The 19,460-nt window shown below is 45.6% G+C and overlaps 1 protein-coding gene across 4 annotated transcripts in view; it reads left to right on the top strand.

Annotated features, from left to right (window-relative positions):
- Positions 1 to 18,994, top strand: part of AFF1 (ALF transcription elongation factor 1) — a 67,114-nt gene extending 48,120 nt beyond the window's left edge. For 3 of the 4 annotated variants that reach the window (XM_064416749.1, XM_064416746.1, XM_064416748.1), the window contains exons 8-21: positions 1,082 to 1,136; positions 1,265 to 1,308; positions 2,468 to 2,624; positions 3,910 to 4,788; positions 6,423 to 6,520; positions 8,363 to 8,603; positions 9,404 to 9,495; positions 10,081 to 10,144; positions 10,947 to 11,083; positions 11,313 to 11,384; positions 12,028 to 12,121; positions 12,224 to 12,267; positions 13,036 to 13,280; positions 15,907 to 18,994. In XM_064416749.1, coding sequence (XP_064272819.1) covers positions 1,082 to 1,136; positions 1,265 to 1,308; positions 2,468 to 2,624; positions 3,910 to 4,788; positions 6,423 to 6,520; positions 8,363 to 8,603; positions 9,404 to 9,495; positions 10,081 to 10,144; positions 10,947 to 11,083; positions 11,313 to 11,384; positions 12,028 to 12,121; positions 12,224 to 12,267; positions 13,036 to 13,280; positions 15,907 to 16,028 — 2,344 coding nt within the window. In that variant the 3' untranslated portion in view covers positions 16,029 to 18,994. The remainder of the gene's footprint in view (positions 1 to 1,081; positions 1,137 to 1,264; positions 1,309 to 2,467; positions 2,625 to 3,909; positions 4,789 to 6,422; positions 6,521 to 8,362; positions 8,604 to 9,403; positions 9,496 to 10,080; positions 10,145 to 10,946; positions 11,084 to 11,312; positions 11,385 to 12,027; positions 12,122 to 12,223; positions 12,268 to 13,035; positions 13,281 to 15,906) is intronic. The other variant, XM_064416747.1, reaches the window with a different exon arrangement.
- The last annotated feature ends 466 nt before the right edge of the window (positions 18,995 to 19,460 follow it).

The following is a 19,460-nucleotide window of genomic DNA, read 5'->3' as shown; positions in this document are numbered from 1 at the left end:
AACAAAGAAAGCACTGACTTTTTCCTAATTTCTCCCCCTTTTTCCAGGGTGATGTGGTTCACTGGGGATCGTTTATAGTTGTTTTCTTGCTATAAAACATGTTGTCATGAGGGGCCAGAGTCCTATTTTTCTTTTTTGGCTGCAAAAAAAATTTCTCACAGAAAGCCCTTGGTTTGAAATGAAGTTGAAATAAGCGGAGTTTTGTCATGATTGATTAAAATCTCTGTCTCAGCTCCCAAGCTTTTGATCCCATTTTTGGAAGGACACTTTAATAATCATCTGGGTTGGGGAGTCAATTGCCAGCCAGTTCAAGATTTGAATAACTATACTTTTGAATAGCTAGGTTTTACCTGCCTATTTTTCAACTCCTTCGGGATGCCTGCACAATTGCCAGAGAGGGGGATAACAATCTGGGAGAGCTTTGGGTCCCTCTCCTTGCCTTCCAGCATTTGAATTAAAAATTGCAAACAGTAGTTGCCACCTGCAGCCACAGGACTAAATGATACTTTTGGAAATGTTTGTGGGCAGCCAGCTCTCTTCTCTAGCAATAGTGAAACAGAGCTCGTGCCTCTCCACTTGTGAACTGCTCTGAACCTCAACTGCTTGACAACAGTACTGCTGAAATGGGCAGGAGAATGGAGTTCCTTGAGTAGAGAAGGGAGATAGGCTTGACCTTGGCATTGACTTACACTTGTGTGATAGGAGACTTGAGCAGCAAAACAAGAACCCCTGGGACAGAAGAAATATTCACAGCCCCTGAGAGCAGAGTGTGTGAACATGCACATCTCCTGGTGCTCCTGATGCTTTCTGTCCCTTGGGGAGCCAGTGCAGGCTGACAGCATGAGAGTCCCTTACTACACCAGTAAAAAAAAAAAAAGCCTAAAAAAACCCCCTAAAACATTTTAACCATTCATTTCAGGTAATGATAGGGTTTAGTAGACTGATCATGCCAGATGTTCAGAGAGGATGGGGAGGCTGGGAGGTTGTTTTGCTTTGGAAATACAAACCAAATCTTTATCACTGCCTGCTGCTTCAAAATGTGTCTGCCTTGGCTGATATTTATCTTCTGGTTGTCTTTCAGAATGCTCCAGGACGACCTGCAGCTCAGTGATAGTGAAGAGAGTGGTGACGATCAAGTCGGTTTTAGCTGTTTTTTACACTAGGCACACAGACTTCCCTTTAAACATCACCACTTGTTGCATTGTTCTGAGTTCTGAGCTAACCTTTCCTCCCCCTCTCCTCTTTGTCTTTGTGAACAAAACAGGTTGTTGAAAAGTCACCTTCTTCACTTGCTCCTCCAAGGTACAGGTTTGTTCCCAAACTACTAGCTAGACAACATAAGGAGAAAAACAAAGCTGATTTTTATGTGTGGGATAGGTGGGTAAGGGTTCCTGGTTTCTCTTGCTACAAACTTTGGTTTCTGGCTGCTCTTGAAAATCAGCTTTAGTTGTGTGGGGTTTTCCAGAAAGCTCCAATTAGAAATGAGTTATCCAGGCATGTTGGATCTTGCCTATGAACCAGAACTGTATTTCCTCAACTGCTCCTTTCTCTTCTCCTCCTCCCCTCCACCAGTGTGTCTGTAAATCACACTGCAGCTAATGGGATTTTCAGCTGTAGTGGCCATGGGTGAGATGTGAGTCCAGTTTTAGCTCAGAAGGAAGCCCAAAACAGCCAAGTGGGTAAAGAACAGGAAAGGGTTAGGAAGACTCATTGAGGCCGTTTCAGCTCCTCTTGATAAGGAAGCTGATTGTAAGCAGTTCCTGCCATGTATTGTTAGTCAGAGGCAATATTCAAGGTAGACTGAGCAGCCATATGCCAGCATTTGAGGAAGAAAGATGGAAAAGCTCAAAATTTTTCCTGTATGAGAGCACTGACATAGATTTTTTTTTTTTTTTGCTTGATATGTATATTCTTCTAGCACAAGAGTGGTCTACAAAGACTTGCAGAGGAGCACACCAATACTTGGCATGATCTGTGTCTCTGCAAACTCTTAAAATAGGAGTGTTCTCATGATATCAGTCTTGGACCAGCAAGGAGCTTGCCTCCAACTCATACAAATGTGTTGATACTGATGTAGAAAATCAAAGTACAAAAATAAAGTACTTACATTTTAATTTTGTAAGCCCATTTCAAAAAGAAAACTGCCATTTTTTCAGAAAAGTACTGGGCAGTTTCAGTACTTTTTAAACTTTGGTTGGCAAAATGCAGCTCCACATTGTAGCAGTGGCATCCTGCTACATATTTGACTGAGTTGGAGTTAAGGTTTTATTATTTCCAGCAATTTTGTATTGTGGTGCTTTATTTTTTGAGTATGCCAGTGTATTTCTCTGGCCTTCTCTCCTCTCATCTCAGTGCCAAAATAATGGGGTTTCAGGTTTGGGGTTTTTTTAAATAAAACTGTCAATATAATAAGTAAGTAACCTTCAACCATGCTGCTTTCTAATTTTATCTCATGGTGGCCTTGCAGTTCCTTACAGTCCCAGCCCAAGAGCGTGGCATCAGCACATTCCAGCAGCTCGGAGTCAGGGAGCACCAGTGACTCAGACAGCTCCTCAGACTCGGAGACAGAGAGCCACTCGAGTGACAGTGACGCCAGCGACCCTCCCAGAGCACCAGCACCTGAGGTGAATGCACAGGGAAGGCAGAGGCTGCTTACACAGCCCCTTGCCTCACTCTGCTGTCTCAGTGTGTCAGGGCAGGACACCTGGAGCACTGTCATTGATCAGGTGTCCCCTTGACAGATTTGCTGCATCACTCAACTTTTCTTGCCCTTTGCTTCCATTCTAGAGTTTGTCAACCTTAGTTACCCTTACTACCAGCATAATTAGACTTCCAGATACCCAATATGGAAGTGTTCCCCCATGTCCTTTGGCACAGTTGTCCAGTTCTCCGGGGGGAATCAGTGCCTTCACCGGGGAGACAAGAGAAGGCACAGAGGGAAAGCACAGCTGGGCTGTGTGGGGCCCACCTCTGCCTATGCAGGATTTCTGGGTGCCTTTAAGGGCAGTATCAGGGTGAGACCAGTTTCCTGATAATTTAAGAGGAGCTGCTGCCTCCCTGTAGCTCCTGTGTCTGAGTGACAGATTCGGCTTCTCCCAGGTTGCAGCTGAAGGGATCAGACCTGCAGGAAGGGCTGGAATATGCTTAGTCTTTCTGCTCTTGAATGTGGCTTGGATACTGCTGCACTGGCATTTCTGAGTCTTTTATTGGAGAAAGCAGACAAACAGAACTTGGTGCCTTCATAATTGTGAGACCATGCATTTTTTTAAAAATCTACTGCAGAAGTGCTCATATCCTTATGCTTTCAAACAGTTCTTCCAGCTTGCAAAACATTGTCCAGCCACTGGGAAGTACATGGCTGTGTCTGCAGACCACAGCTGATGCAAAACAAACCACTGGCAGTTTGAGGTCCTCTTACAAAGCCCCTTGTAATTTATTTTTCCTCCCCTCAGCTCTAGCTCCCTTTCTTTTCACCTTGGAAGTGCGTGAACAGGGAGAAGCCAAAAACAAGCTTTCAGACAGCCTATCTTTCTGTCTCATTCTAATACTTTTTGCCCTCCAGCAGTTCAGTTACAGACTTTGCCCCCTGCAATGTGGTGTCTTTGAAGGAAGATGTTATACATCTCCTCTTTTACTAAATTCTGCCTGGTTTGTCCTAAAAATACTAATGAAGTCCTAGCTAATTGCCATTGACCTTTTTGTCCTTTTTTTTATTCAGCCAACATCCATGATGCTCTGGAGTAAGTTAGTGCACATGGCCTGTTTGTTTCTAATCAGTTCTCCACATGCAAAAGCAAATGCTTTGAGACTTCTAGGCAACAGTCCCTGGGCTCTGGTAAGCTGTGCTAGGATGGAAACAGCCCATAAAGGCATCAGGTTTGAATCCTCCCTTTCTCTTTTTGTCTGCAGCCCGAGCCACCAACTTCTAATAAGTGGCAGCTGGACAACTGGCTGACCAAGGTGAACCCACCAGCAGTGCCAACAGAGAGCCCCAGTGACGTTGCCCGAGGGGGTGGACGTGAGGAGGGCAAGAAGCAGGAGCGGGACACCAGCAGCAGTTCCTCCCAGCAGCACGCTGAGCTGAGGGAGCCTCCTCACAAGAGCCAGGTGGCCAGGGCTCCTCAGGAGGCTCCTGTTCCCAGCAGACGCAGCTGCCAGAGGGCTCCTGCGCACGCCGAGCAGCCCTCGCCCCGGCAGACTGTGGGCAGCAAAAGGCCCAGCAAGGGCCTGGTGCACGAGGGGCCCAGGAGGGGCCTGAAGGTGGAGAGCGAGCCTGCTCCCTTAGAGGTCACAGATCAGTCTTTCAGGGACAAGCCCAAAGTCAAAAAAACAGTGAAGACAAAATCCAGTGACAGAAAAGACCCGAAACCAGGAATTCATGTGCCCTCTGAGAAAAAAAAGGACAAGGGTTCCCACCAGGCCAAGGCCAAACCTTTCTTGGAGCCCAGGCTCATGGGAGATGCCCAGGCACGCGATGCTCTCAGTCCCCTTCCTCAGGGCCAGGGCACAGCCCCCATCAGGACCAGCAGCCACAGGCCTCAGGATTTGCACAAGGAGAAATTGCCCTTGCCTCTCGGAGAGAAGCTGCTCTCACCAGTGAGGGATCCCCCAGCCCGTGAGCACCTCGTGGTGAAAATAGATCTCTGTCACCTGGAAAAAATCCCTCATCCCCCCAGGAAAAATGGGCACCAGAGGAAAGCAGAGACCAAGGACCTTCCTGATGAGAGGAAGCAGGACTTGAAGAGGAAAGCCACGGACACTCCTGAGGAGTCCCTTGCAAAGAAGAAGGTGAGAGATGGAGTGGGAGGTGGGTTTGTACAAGGACTAATGTGATGTTTGCAAAGCCTATGTGGACTTCCCATTTCGTAGCTTGGGAGTAGAGCCGTTATCTTTCTGTAAAGCTATTATCAAGGGGAATGTGAGTCAAAACTGTCTGCAGATGTTTCTTGTTGGTCACAAATCCCCTTCTGAGCAAATGAAAAGCCCTGTAAGCTGTCTAACGTGTTTTAGGATTTTAGAATATATTTTTGCTGTTTTCTTGAAATCCTGGTTTTCTCAGACAACAAAACCAGTTGTAAAGGTGGCTTTCCCTTGAATTACAAGACAGCCCTTTATTTAACTGAGGTGATTGTTGCTCACAAGTGTTTTTTGAAAAGCTGACTCCCAAAGGAGACTATGAATATACCTCCAGCCAGCTGGGTCAGCTGCACAAAGAGTTGGCTGCAGACCTTGTGGGGAATGAAGATTCCCTCTGGATATTTCAGTCCCTGCGTCCCTTTTTGGTCCTCACAGAGCAGGTGGCTCAGCATGGGTGGGTGAATAACCTTGGTTTGGTTTTCATTTAGTTTTGCCATTTAATGGATTTCCTACAGTTGTGAGGGACAATTGAGAAGAGCAAGAAAATCATGAAGAAACTTGTGAGACCTCAGAAATTCCTGCTCTTACAGAGCAATGGGAAACGGGCAGCCAGCCTAAGAGACACAGGAGAGGAGCTATTTGATGGTAGAAATGTCTTCTCTTGCAATCTCAGTGCCTGACTGCAGGGAATCCCCCCCAGAGCCTCACAGTCAGTTCTGTCAGTGCATCAGTACCTCAGGGGCTCACAGCAGCCATCTGGGTCAGGTACAGCTGTCAGACATTCTTTGGTGGCAGTGTGGAACCTGGAACACAGTGTAAGGACATGATCTCAGTGCTGGAGCCTTGTTCTGAGCACCCTGCCAGAGACAGACTCTGTGTCACAGCACACCCTGTGAGTGGCACAAAGCTGGCTGTGTCCCAGGCGTGAGTACAGGCTGGGAGAAGAACTCACTGGGAGCACGCTGGCGGAGAAGGACTGGGAGGTTCTGCTGGATGAGAGGCTGGACACGACCCAGCAGTGTGTGCTTGCAGCCCAGAAAGCCAAACGTGTCCTGGGCTGCATCCAAAGGTGTGTAGTCAGGGGGCTGAGGAAGGGGATTGTGCCCCTCTGCTCCTCTCTGGTGACACCCCACCTGCAGTGCTGCATCAGCTCTGGGGTCCCCAGGTTACTGGTGCTTTAAAATTTCACCTGTATCAGCATCTGGTGATAAAAACCAAACTCCTGCACATCTGGAGTACCTGTGTGGAGTATCTCACATGAAAGTGCTTTGCTTTTGATTCTTGTTAGTAGCAGCAGGTTTAGCAGTTCCATCCCTGCCACTGCAAAACAATTAATCTATCCAAGCAAAATTGAATAAAATGTCATTTTAGGTTACTGGTCTATGAGCTTGCAATCTGTATCTTCTGTGCTGTGGGTTTGCAATTTGTTGGTTCCGATAAGGTATATTTTCTTCTTTTTTTTTTAACCAGATTCAATCAAACTTAGCTGTGTTGGTCTGTATTTTATGTGAACTTTGAAAACCTCAGTGATTTTGTGTTTCCTTTTTTTTTTTTCTTCCTATTAGAAGGGAGAGAAGGAGGAGACTGATAAGAAGAAAATGAAATCTGAAAAAAACCCCAAATCATTGCAGTCTTCAGCTAACAAAGACTCCAGTAAATTGAAGTGAGTATACAGTGGTGGAATGGCAGAAGGATGTATAAATCCAAGTCTTTCCTGAACAGCTAACATTGATGAACTGTATCTCTGTCCTTATACTCATGAGTTTGCTACTAACATAATGTTCCTTCTGAAACCTAATCTACAGCAGATTTGCCTTTACATCCTGGAAGCAACCAGTCCAGAAAGCAGCTCTGTAGGCATGGGTGGGTAGGGCATTTCCCTTCTCCACTGAAGTCATCCTGTTGTCTTTGTCTTATTTTCCTAAGTGACCCAATGGATACAAAACCAGTGTGCCTTTTGAGTCTTGACTGTCTGGAATTTCAGGTGGCCTTTGTGAGCAGGAATTCCTCCTTTTTCCCAGTGCAGCATTTGCAGTGCCTCTGGTAGCTCTGCTGGAGCTTCCCCTGTAATTTGCATACCAGAGCACTGCCAGCATTCTGGCTAGCACTTTGCTCCAGGAGTGCTTCCAAGAGCATGTTTCCAACTGGGCAGTGTTCCCGAGAGGGGAGACTCATGCCTCAGTCATGGGCTACTGCATTCAATTCCTGCTTGCTCGTGGCTTGAATTTGAGGTGTTGGCTTGGATTGGCATGTAGTGTTGAGGTTTGTGTCCTGACAATAGGAGTAAACTGCTTTTCTGGAGAGAAAACACTGACGCACTCTGGAAGCACTGAGGAATTGGGACTACCATGTACTGGGCTGAAGGGATATTTGAACTGTGGTAATCATGGAAGAGCTTTAATTCTGGGGCTCATTCCTCCCTTTTTCTCAGTGAAAGTGAGCACCTGTTTTAGTCATGTTCTGGCTTTTGGACTGGGAAGAATAGGATGCATTTTTGGGAATAGAGTGCACTTGGGCGGGTCAAGGTGATGGTTCTGTGCTCTAATAAAACATCAGCTGTGCCAAGGTGGAGAAGCTTGGGAGCATGTGTGTGATGTGAGTGGAGACCAAACCATGGGAAAAGTGTGTGGTGGAAGAGGCGAGAGGATTGTCCCACGCACAACAGAATGAGGCAGGATGTGCACCATCACACCTCAGTCTCATCAATGGGTTAAACTTTATTTCCTCCTCTTCTGATGTTGCAGTCCCCGAGCTGGGATTCCCTGCTCAGTGTTTTCTTGGAAACTTTGAGAAACTGAATAAAAATATGGAAATGAGCAGTGGTGAAACAAAGTTTAGAACTATTTGATGCTACTTAGGGCTGCTCATCCTAACTTCAGATGATCAGGAATCTTATGTTAGTAATTGTGATAATCTCTGCCATTTAAAAGCATAGCATTTTAAGTCTCTCAACTTTGTGAGTGTTGTCTAGCTCAGTTGATCTAGCAAGTCTTAAAGGAGGAACTCAGCTTAATACTATCAAAGCACACACAGGATCAAGGGTCAGTGTGAGTATCTCTGACCACAGAAAATACCATCTACTTAAAGGGGGAGAGGCAGGCAGTGCTGCAGTTCACTTGCTTTGTTGGGTGATTTGTGCCAGGGATTTTAGTCACTGTAATCACCTCCCTCACTGAGTGAAAAGTGGCTGTATTGGAGGCATACTTTTTTTGCAACGTCCTGGTGTTCTGGTTACAAGTGTTTGCTCCAAGGACAAGTTCTGAGACTTATTCCTACTTGAAAAGCAGCTTGCTTTCATGTTGATGGTAGGTGAAGGTTTGCTGTGAAGCAAAGCACAGTGAAGCCCCTGAAGTTTCGTTTCACTTTTGTTGAATTCTTTGTATTAACAAGTCATCTTACACTTAAAGAGGAGTTTAAACAGAATTGACACATGATGTAACTAAGTTTGTAAAAAGTCCCCACATGGTATGTACACCACGTTCATGAATTTGCTTCCCATCTCCAGAGCATCCAAAGCTTCATCTGAAACCCAGAAGAAAGATGTGCTCCCACCACTGCCATCCACGTCTGCTGCACAACCTGCCCCAAAGTCAGCCAAGATGACCCACAAGAGACCCAGAAATGAAACTGATGAGCTGCCTGCCATGGATAACCCTGCCAAGAACAAGAGCAACGACAAGGATCCTTTGTTTGCCAAGCACAGGAGAGTGGAGGGAAATCATATGGAACTGTCAAAGGGTATCAAAGTAGGTATCCAGGATACCTACTTTGGGATGTTTCCTCCAATATGGATGCTATATGATTCTCTTCAGAAACATACTCTGTAAACTCCAAAGGCATGAGAGTCATGTTTATGCTAATTACCCTTTCAGATTGTAGGCAACTGCTAATACAATACTGGTGTATTGGTGTAAAAATAAGTGTGCTTACAAAAAGAGGGGATTGCTTAAAAATAAGAAAACAAGCAAGCTGTGGCATTGACTACAACCCAGGTGTAAGCTTTTATAGCTTGTTTACAAAATGGTTCATGATCCTTGCAGCTGATTATTTGCATTTCTGGGTTGCAAAATTTGATTACGTGGCTGTTTACTGGAGGCTTGGTCTGGGATGTTGCTCTGTGTGTGTTAAGCCAGACTGTGGACACTCTATTAGCTGGCTCTAACTGCTTGCTTTTTCCTTTCCCCTGTAGTTGGTAATGGGAAATCAGCAATTGTTGTGTGGTTAAGGTGGAAATAAGTGTGAATAGATCTTATCATTCTGCCTTGGCTAGAGGACATGAAAACTGTGCTGCTTGCAGCCTCACTGCTCTCTTAGTCATTGTGCAAGGAAACCTGCTGCTGAATTTCTCTGAGCTTGGGGAAAGTTTGAATGGTGTTAGGCATGACAAGCAGACTGGTAAGAAGCAAACAGGGGTTGCTGAGGAAGAGAGCCTGGAGAATAGACTATGCTTGGGGCAGATAAACATTTTCATTTGAAATTTAGGAAAGCCAGGCTTTGGAATTGGTTTAGGAATATTTCTCTAACCAGCTTTATCTCTTTTTTTCAGGGATCTGCAGGTGATGTCACAAAGCCTTTCCCAGTGCCTTCTATGCCAAATGGTACCTCTCAGCCAAGGAGACCTCTGCTCAAGTTTGAAAAGTCAGTTTTTGTTTGACACCCCTCATCTTTACTTGCTGAAGGCATGAGGCAAGGCTGGCCATGAGGCCACCCTGGCTTCTGCTTTTTCATGAGCACTTCTTTGGGAGGAAAGAGAGGGGGAGAGATGTGTGAGATCTGCCCTGTACTGCCTTCTCATGCCACCCACTGCAAAGTAAAGGTTTACAAGGAAGCAAAGTTTTACAACAGTTTCAGTTTGAGGGAAGCTGCTCTGGAAATTAGGGATTCTCTCTTGTGAGCAAGTAACTTGAATACAAGTTTTGGTCTCAGATAAGTGTGTGGTTGCTGCCAAATTTACTTTGTTTCAATTAAAATTCATTTATGAGTCTGTAGTTGAGAAATGATAGGTGATGTAACTACTGTATTTCCATGGTAATGAGGAATTCAACTTGTTCCCATAGAAGCTTGACCTCTGATGTTTTTATATTTCTAAATGTAAATTTTCAGTGTTATTCCAACATATTTTTTAAGAAATCAATCAACCTGTAGCATCCTCTAGATAAGAAAGTAAAACTGATAATTATCCTACCCTTTTTCATCTGTTTTTCCTCTCTGTCCCCAATTTAGGCAACATTCAAAGGAATACTACATTGAACAGGCCCAGAGGCTGAAGCACAAAGCTGATGCAATGGTAAGTCTTGACCTTGTGCTGGGAATGCTGACCAGCTCCTGCACTCAGCCCTGGTACCTGTGTGTGTGGGAATGAGGTTCACTGGCTACCATGGCTTCCACACTCCATGGAGTGTGTTCAGTCATGTGTTGGGAGGCTGTCTCTATTCGCCAGATGTTCAGATGTTTCTCTTGGTTGCAAACACAACTAGAGACTGGGATTCAGAACTGGCATTGTCTAGGCTTAGCTTTGCTAAGAGCTATAAAAGCATCCTTGGAAAACAGATGGAACAGTTAGTTTTAAAACAGCTAAAAAAGTCAGGATCCTGGCAGTTATTGAGTTGCTGGTGACCGAGACTTGGAAGTGGCCTTGGCAGATCTGATTTTTTTCTTCTCTGTGCAGTTTAACAGTGTGCACAAGTGAACATATTGGTTTGCTAGTTATGGCAGATAATTATCTCAGTCAGATAATGTCTGTTTGCTACTTTCTGTTTACCTGTAAAAATGAAGTGAGGGAATGCTGCAGCGGGAAATCCCCCTGTGAGGCAAGCCTCCAAGACCAGACAACAGTATAAAAAAAAAGTGAAGATAATAAATTGCTCAAGGAAACCATTGAGCAAAGAGAGACAAATGGAGCAGACAAAGATGAAGACTGGGATCATATTAAGGGTTCTGCTGAGAACCCTTTGAGTTTCACCCAGAGGCCAGACCGAAGTATTTTTCTTTCTTCAAATCCTGCTTAACTAGGAAGAAAAGAGAATTCAAGTATGATTGAGAGAAGTGTGTTTGATCCTAGTTAAAAAGTGAGAATTTTCTTCCCACAGACTGACAAGACTGGAAAGGCCTTTCAGTACCTGGAGGCTGCCCTTTTGTTCATTGAATACGGGATTGCCTTGGAATCAGATGTGCCAGAACCCAAATCAGCTTACAGCATATTCAGTGACACCATAGTTCTCATCAAGTAAGTGGCCTTCAGGGTGACAGTTTGGCATGTTTGGAGGGGAGGGCATTCTGACACACAGTCCTCTGCTCAAGATCTTACAACGTTCCTTGTGCCAGGACTAAGGACTTGGGGCAGGTTTCCTGACTTTCCAGCAGTTTTTAAGATAGTGGCATGCACTGTTTTTCATTGATTGTGGGGCTTCAGAGCTCTGGTTGCTGACAAGGTCCTGTTTATTTTGTTTCCCTAGATTCATTATGACTTTGAAACCATTTGCAGACTCCTCAGTCTCTTCACACGGAAAAATCTTTGCTGTGTTACGGTGAGTAACTGTGCTTCTGTTCCTTTGTGCATTGCTTTGAAACTGAGGAAAAGGTCCATTGCTTCCAGGGGGGAAGGAATGAGTTAAATGTGAGTTACAGTTATGCAAGAAGAAAAAAAAAAAACAATATAAAAACCAGAATGAATTGAAATATCTCTAAAGTAAGCTGGGAGATCACAAGGGACCACATGTACAAGGCACAGGCTTTAAAATTTGATCTCCTGGTAAGTTGAGAGCACATAAGGGCTTTCACCTAAGGTGAAAGAATGTGATTTGGCTGCCCATGTTTGAGCTGTGTAAGTGAAACTGTAGCTGAACATGGATGAGGCACTTCTGGATGGGGACTTTACTCAGCCTTTGGCACCTTTGAGAGCCTGGGCACCTGTTTGTATGAAAGACCAGAGAAGGCCCTTCCTTGTTTGCTTCTTTCCCTTGTGGGTTTTTTTTTTTGTTTGTTTGTTTGGGGTTTTTTTTGGTTTTGTTTTTTTTTTTGTCACAAAGTCTCTTTTTGTCATGATCAGAAGGAGGAGAAATTTTGAGCTTTCCTGACCTTCCAGTAGAGCTGAGTGTGCCTGCCTCCATCCCTCAAGGCTGATGGGGGCTGGGTACAAACACTGACACTCGGGTGTGTTTCTGTCCACAGCATGCGCTGCCAGTCCATTCTGCACATGGCAATGTTTGGTTACAAGAAGGACACTGCAATGAGGTATTCCAGACTTCTGAATGACCACTTCAAGGTAGGGCACAGGTATCACTAAGCTGCCAGCTGGATGGCTGTGGTAGTTACTGATGTCAGCTGAACAATACAAAACTAACTAGACTTTTATTCCTTGCTGCAGAGTAATTTCAGAGTAATACAAGCACCTTCTCCAGGTGTTGCAAGGTAAGATTTAAAAATTTGTTGTCATGTGTCTGTGTTTCAATGACAATGAGTAAGAGCTCTTCTGTGTTCTGTGGTCATTTCATGTGGCAGACAGGAAATGAAAGATTCTTTCGTTTTTCAAAATCTGTAGCTGAGAGAAGGTTGTTTGGACTTAGACAGTGGTGCTGATTCCAGTTACATTTTTTTGGCCACCTTGTTCATTGAGAAGTAAATGTCCTCTTGAGAGCAGTGGTGGAAGCCCTGTCATAGCAGTGACTAAAATTAGGTTGGTTGAGGTGGTGGGGGTGTGATGAGCCAGGCTGTGTCTGGAAGGCAGCCGGCTGACCACATTTATCTGCCCTGGGGCTATAAATAAATGTGTGTAGGCTGACCTGGCTGCTCTAAGGAGCTGCCAAAAGCTGCAGCCTCCTGGGAGGGGAGCTTCAATGTGCCTGATTTGGAAGGCATTAGGGAAAACACTTGGGTAATCTGGTGAAGACTTTCACAAGTAGGTGTAGATTTTGGAAGACAGATGAGTGGCCCTTTTCGGTGTCTGGTCCCACATTTTCTCTTGTTGAGTGGAGTCCTTTTAAATCACTTGCAAAAACTTGGCCTTGCTCTCAAAGTACAACTGCTTGTGCTGTAGCTGAACACATCTCACTTTTCAGCAGTGCATTCCATGCTGCAGGCCTGGGTGACACAGGATAGTTGCTGGCATGAGGCAGCCTTGTGGAAAGATGTTTAGCTCTGAAGCTGAATGTTCATGATGGTGTTTCTTTTCTTCTGCAGAAGCACAGGCTTGCCTTCTCCTCTTTCTCCAATACCCTCTCCTGCTGGATCTGTGAGTTCTCAGCCGGGATCAAATGATACCAATGGCATTGGCCACAGCAGCATTGGCAACAGCACTGGCTCTACAGTCACTGTCTCCTCTCATATCTCCAGTGTCACCTCTTCCTATGTCAACATCACCTCCTATATCCTCCACGCATACGAAATTTGGGAAAAGGCTGATGCACTGGCCAGAAAGAATAAAGGTAAGTTTTTGCCCTTTGTTTTTTCTGTCTCGTGTCATGGTTATGTGTGTATTTGCTTCAGTCCTGGCGCTCAGTGCAGCAAGCACCCTACCTAAAGTTCAAAGCATGAAATATGTTGAATATCTCTGCCAGGGCACATTGGCACAGATACTTGATGGTGATATATTGATGAGTGTTCCCATTAAAAGGTTTTCTTGGCATCCTCAAATGTCCAAGAGCTAAGGGGTGAGGGTGTTGAGTGCAGGAAACCAGCCAGCTTGCTTCGTGGTAACACAAGAAGCGTAAAGGGTTTGGGTTTTTTCTGTCTCTCTTTGGGGTACTGAGCTTTTCTGAGTTGGTTCATTTTGTTTAAAAATATCATTTTGGCCTGTAGCCTTGTGTTTTAGCTTTTGTCAAATTTCCAGGTCATTTTATCTTGAAAGTGGTGAAGCTGGCTTTTCTGCCTAACAGAGAAGCTGAGCAGCACTTGAATTTGAGTCCTTGCTGGGCACGTGCCCAGTATTTGCCAGCAGCAATTCCTAGAATTGCTGCAACTTTTTTATTTTACAGTTTTGTTGTTTAAAATGTTGTATTGTCCTTCGGTTCAAGTGGTGGTGAGTACACAAAAGCCACAGGGAGGGTGCAGTCCAGCCTGTGACCTTGTCATCCCACATGGCCTCAGCAATGTCATTTTCCATACAACACAAAAGTTTTGTGAGCCAGTGTGGGTGAAGAGATGCATTGCCATGACCTATTGGCAAACTTGCAAAAGAAAATAAGCACAATGTGCCTGGCTGGATTGTTGGAAGGCTGTAAAAATCCTCACACTAATGAGGCAGTTGCTAAAAATCAAAAGGCTTTCCAAGTCACCTTCGAATAAAAAAATGGTTGTTGGCTGTCCTCTGTGCAAATCCGTGCCTGCAGCAGTAGTTCATGTGTGGCATTTTTGATTCTGTCCTCAAAAGGCTGATAAAAGACTGTCACATAGAAGCAGTGGATGGTGCTAATAAGCCAGAGGAGTGAGTCATGGAGGAAAATGTGTGGGAGGGCAGCCTGAGTACAGCCTTGCATCAGTCAAGACTAAATTCAAAACGTGCTCTGTTGGCTGGTCCTGACGTAGGGGGATGATGACTGAGGTACTAAATACTCTGTAGGGAGAGAATCTGTGCAGGAGACCCCTAAATACTCATGAGGACTTGGTGGTGGTGTCACTGTTCAGGACAGTTGGAAGCATTTCAGACCTGGAACTCACTGATAATCAGTGTAATGTACAGAGGGTGAAAACACAAAATTAATAAAAAAAGGCCACATCCTTGATTCTTTTATGCAATTCATAGGGCATAAGAAGAGGAAGAAAGAGCAGCAGCCTTTAGCTGTCAAGATCTTATAAGCAGGGAAGTCCTAAGCTATTGGAAAGCAGTGAGCTGTAGCTGCTGTCCAAGTCACTGGTGCAGAGCTGAAGTGCCATCTGGAGGGTCCCCTGATAGGTGCCAGCTCCTCACTGGAATTCAGAGCAGCACTGTGGATCATGAGGCTGTAACAGGTTGTCTTCATGCTCTGATCTCCCCCTGCAAGGACAAGCTGAGGCTGCAGGCATGGATGTGAAGTCCCTCTCCTTTCACATGATGCTGTGCTGACAGATCAGGTCATCTTCTGTTTGCTCAGACAGGGACTTTGAATTCCTTCTATTCCCCATGGAGGGCATGGATTATGTAAACAAAAGTAGGAAAATCAGAGGGAATGTGTTCTCTCCTTCTGCATTGGCAAGCATTAGAAAGGAAGTGTTGTGCACTCTGCTTCTGAGGAGCTCCTTGCACAGCCAAGCAGAATTTTTCCACCTCTAGCTTCAATCTTTGGATGTCAAAAAGGAGAGCTGAGAATGGCCAGTTTCTGAAAAGGTATTTAGCAACATGTTTGAGCTGAAGAGTGAGAGATTGGGCCTGTGTCAGTGGGAGGCAGGCCATGCAGGAATGTCTTGGAAAGGTGACTGCAAAGGAATAGGTGTGAGAATTTCCCACAGCCCATGGTCACCTCCACAGATGATTGCCAGCACAGAGCAGGGCTTGCAGCCTGCCAGCCCCTCACAGCAGGGTCAGATTGCTGCAAGAGCCACCTCCTGTGCAGGAGGAGTGGGATGCCTGGAGCTGGTGGTGGGATGGGAGGAATGTGAGATCTGCCTGGCATGTTGGGCTATAAGCAATCCAAACCAGAGCTGTATATATACAAATATATACACAAATAGACAAATCCTGATTATCTCCAAGGCTTGAGGATGGACGAAGGAAAGGGACCACAGCTGGCTGCTGCTCAGGAGGACACTCAAATTTGTCCCGTTTAGAATTTGGGAGAAACTTGAAGCAGGGACTGTGGTGCAAACACCCAAACTTTTGCTGCCCTACCACGGAGTCTCTGTGTCCTTTAAAGTCAGGACATGAGGAGGTGTCTCAGTGTGTGTAAATGTTTTCCTGTTGCCTGCATTGCATGCTGTGCTTGTCACCCTTCCCAGCCCTGTGACACTGCTGAGCTGTAGCACTGCTTAACAGGACTGGCCAGCTGACTGTGCTGCTGCTGTCACTCCTCACCTGTCAGGTGTGCCTGATGTATGAAACCAACCAAATGTTTTCTCTCTCTCTCCCTTTTTCCCCAGAGTTTTTTGCTGAGCTCAGCAGAGCGACGAGTGCTCTGGCACTGACCAGTAGCCTGACAGACCTGGTACACTACATCAGACAGGGATTACAGTGGCTGAGACTGGAAGCAAATATGCCTTAACTGGTTCTCCAGGTGGTTAAATACCTTGAAGTTTTTTTGCACTTTTGAAGCCTCAGAAACAGTTTAATTTTTGTTTTAATTGTTCAATACAAAGCACCTGCAAGGGAAAATATTTTAAATAAAGTTGGAAGTTATCTGGCTACACTGGAAAACCCTTGAACTGTGTTTTTCTAGGGTAGCACTTTGCTACCTTGAAAAAGAAGAGACAGAGGATGGCACCTTCCTTTAAAACGATGAAGTGCAATGAATTGTCTGAATGGCCCGATGTATTGATGGTCTATAAACATTTCTTTTACAAATAACCAGCAGGACAATAATTGCACACGATGCTGACAAGAAGGAAATCTGCCTCCAGAGGTGGTTATGCAACATCCCTCAGTCTGCAGCAGTTGTGTGCCCAGACAACATGCCAGAGGAGTTGCTTTTGCAAGCACAGATGCAATCTTTGGTGTCTTTGTTCCTCAGAGAGCAAGCAGCAACCTCATCGAGCACCGAGCAGCGTAACGTTACAGGAAAAGCAGCAAAAGGATCTGCTCTGCCTGCTTTCCAGCCTCACCCTCCTGCTTTTGTCAGCCAGCTGACAAAACTGAGGAAGCCACTGCCTTCAGTGCTGCAAGTTTTCTTTTCAAGTCATCACTGCTTTGGTCCTCCTTTCTGTGCTGCCATGCACATCCATGCCCCAGGCACTCCAGCTGTGTTAGTGAGGGGCTGGCTCAGCTCTGGCCTTGAAAGCCAAACACAGTTGGGGTGGCAAAACGACGTGGTGTGTTTGGAATAGCTCTGCCTGTTTGCTGAGAGATGTCACCATGAGGATTCTTTGTGGGGCTGATTTTTTGTCATTCTGGTGGGTGGGAGTGGAAAGCTGCACTGGTTCACTGTGATTGCTTGGACATTGTTCTAAGAGCTTCCATGGGAAGGAATTGCTTATGGTTAAGGAGGGATTAAGTGGCTGAATGTGGAACATAAGATAAATTTTGCATTGGATATTTGCCTGAAACCATTGAGGATCTTGGTGAATATCTAAGAGCAGGATTTGTACCAAAGTAGGGTCTTCTTCCTGTGTTCTCTCAGCTATGCTGTAGGATGGGCCCAGTGACTTAGAAACCTGTCAGGGGGACAAGAAAGGGAATAATGAGCTGTTTCCAAGCATTATTTTCCTCGTCACAGTATCAGTGAAGGCAGCACCCCTGGCATTTGTGTATTCAGTGAGTTTACACCCTTTCCTACCCAAAGATTCCTTGTGGTGTGACAGCAGCATCCTGCCATCCTCATACGCAATAGTGTGCCTTAGCCCGCTGGTCCCCTCTCACATCCCTCACCCTCTCTCTCACAGACCCCTGGGACTGGAGAAGGGAAGGATGGTATCCCAAAATAATTATGTTTACCAGAAAGAATTAGCTCCCTTTTCCACATTCTGCAGATGTGCAGAAGCACCCCCTTTGTAAAATACCTGCTCATGGGTTTGAGGCTCATGAAACCAGACAGTGATTAAATATCAGCAAAAGGTTTGCATTTCCAGAAGTAGTTTCTGTAGAAGTGGCCCCTGCCATGGGGAAGCTTGGGCTCTTCTTGGCTCTGGGAGGAGGTGATGGGAGTGTGCTGGTCCCGAGCACTCCTGTCACCTTCCCTGGCAGCGCAGGACCACCGGGATCATGGCTGCGCCCTTCGCACCTTGATGGGATTGGCCTTTTAGGTTCACTTTGTTAAAACTTCAGAGCATTTCAGGGATGAGCTGTCCTAACAAGTGGAAGGAAGATCCATGGCCCCCCTCCCCATTTTACCTGTCAAGCTTTGCTTGCACTCCTCCCCCCTGGAGCAGGGTCAGAGAAGGGCTCAGCATTAACTGTTTTGTTCTCAGGAAGTGTGGGGATGGGCAGCCAGCCTGGAGGCTGATGTGCACTTTGGAACTTGATCCCAGGCTGGTGGATCAATGCCACCTTTGGACTTTGTCTTCAGACAAAGCTATTTCTAGGATCATCAGCTGAGGAGGAAAGATGAAAGCTTTACTGAACTTGGAAACCACTGTGGGAGCCTGCAGGAACCGTAGCAGAGTGTGAGGGGAATGCACAAGGGGCAGCAGGGACAGGAGTGTCCTGGTACTTTCCTTCTGTGTGCATCCATGTCCCTCCCTGCTGCCAGGAGAGCTGCTTGTTGCTGTGCTGAAGTGGTTGTGTGAGGGCTGCTGCCATTGCCAGGACCAGCTCCCCTGGGCTTTGAGGGAAAGAACATCCCAGGCAGTTTGTGTCACAGGCCTGTGGGGGCTCTCTGGGGGCTCTCAGTTCAAAAGCAGTCTGTGGGAGCATCGCTCCCAAGCTCCACAGCAGGAAGCTAGGTTTTGTTGCAGGACACAGACTGTTCAAATAATAGGAACTTTTAAGAAAAGCCATCATATTTCAACCTTGAGCCAGGTCAGAGGCCTGCAGAGGGTTCAGAAGGAAACTTATCATTTTCACCTGGGCCTATTCAGGCCTTTAAAAAAAGCAAACAAAAATTAAATAGAAACAAATCAAAATGTAGCAGTGGAGGAAATAGCATTTGCCATTCAGAAGCAAACCATTAATCCAAGGAAAACCAGGGGAGATTGTTTAATCCCAGAAAGAATGGAGGCAGCTATGGTGGCAAAGCAGCATCATTTCCACGCAATATTTATTTAAAATAAATAATAATACATGCGTTGAAATTGTCAAATATTCTATTTTTAAGATGCCATTTATTTAATAGTTGAAAACCCCACTTACATGGAGATGGAGATCTCTTGTGTAACTGAAAGTCAAAGTCTGACTGCAATGTCCTTGTTTTTGGTTTTGTCCTCTCCCCTCCCTCTTGGTTTCCATGATAAATCTGTGCATCTTATTTTGGGGATGTATGTCCCTATTGTATATAACCTTTTTCTGCTCTGTGTGTGATGGAATTTCTGAGATGGTTGATTCATATGGGGGAAATAAACAATAAATGAATGTTTGTTATGAGGTGTTTCAAGAGTCCTTGTGTTCTCAGCTTCTTGCAGAGAAATTCTAGTGTAGCTTTTCTCTGAATGGACTCAGTGTTTCCCTTCTGGATGAGGTTTAGGTATGAATTTCTGTACAAAAAGTCTCTTGTTTCCTTTGCTGCCCCATTTGTCCCTTGCCCTTTCCTTAATGACCAAAAGTGGTGCAAGTGTAGATGCTCAGAGTGGCAGGAGCATCATGACTTGGGACGTGTTCCTCCTGCCCTCCCAAATCTGACGCAGGGAAGGCTGTGCTGGGCCAGCTGGCTCTGAGCCCTCCCTGGCAGGAGCAGCCACAGGTTGGTTTCAGCCAGTCCAACAAGGGACATTAGGAAATCAGGAGACAAGGCACAGAATGGTGGCTGGAGGCTCCTGCTCTGTGTTTGCCACAAAGGTGTTGTAGGGCTCAGGTTGTGGATTGCTTTCTGAAGGACTGTGAGGAGGAT

This window comes from Passer domesticus, chromosome 4 (assembly GCF_036417665.1).
Source record: "Passer domesticus isolate bPasDom1 chromosome 4, bPasDom1.hap1, whole genome shotgun sequence".
Taxonomy (NCBI): Eukaryota; Metazoa; Chordata; class Aves; order Passeriformes; family Passeridae; genus Passer; species Passer domesticus.
Note: the sequence above shows the minus strand (reverse complement) of the source record. Positions and strands in the feature narration are given on the sequence as shown.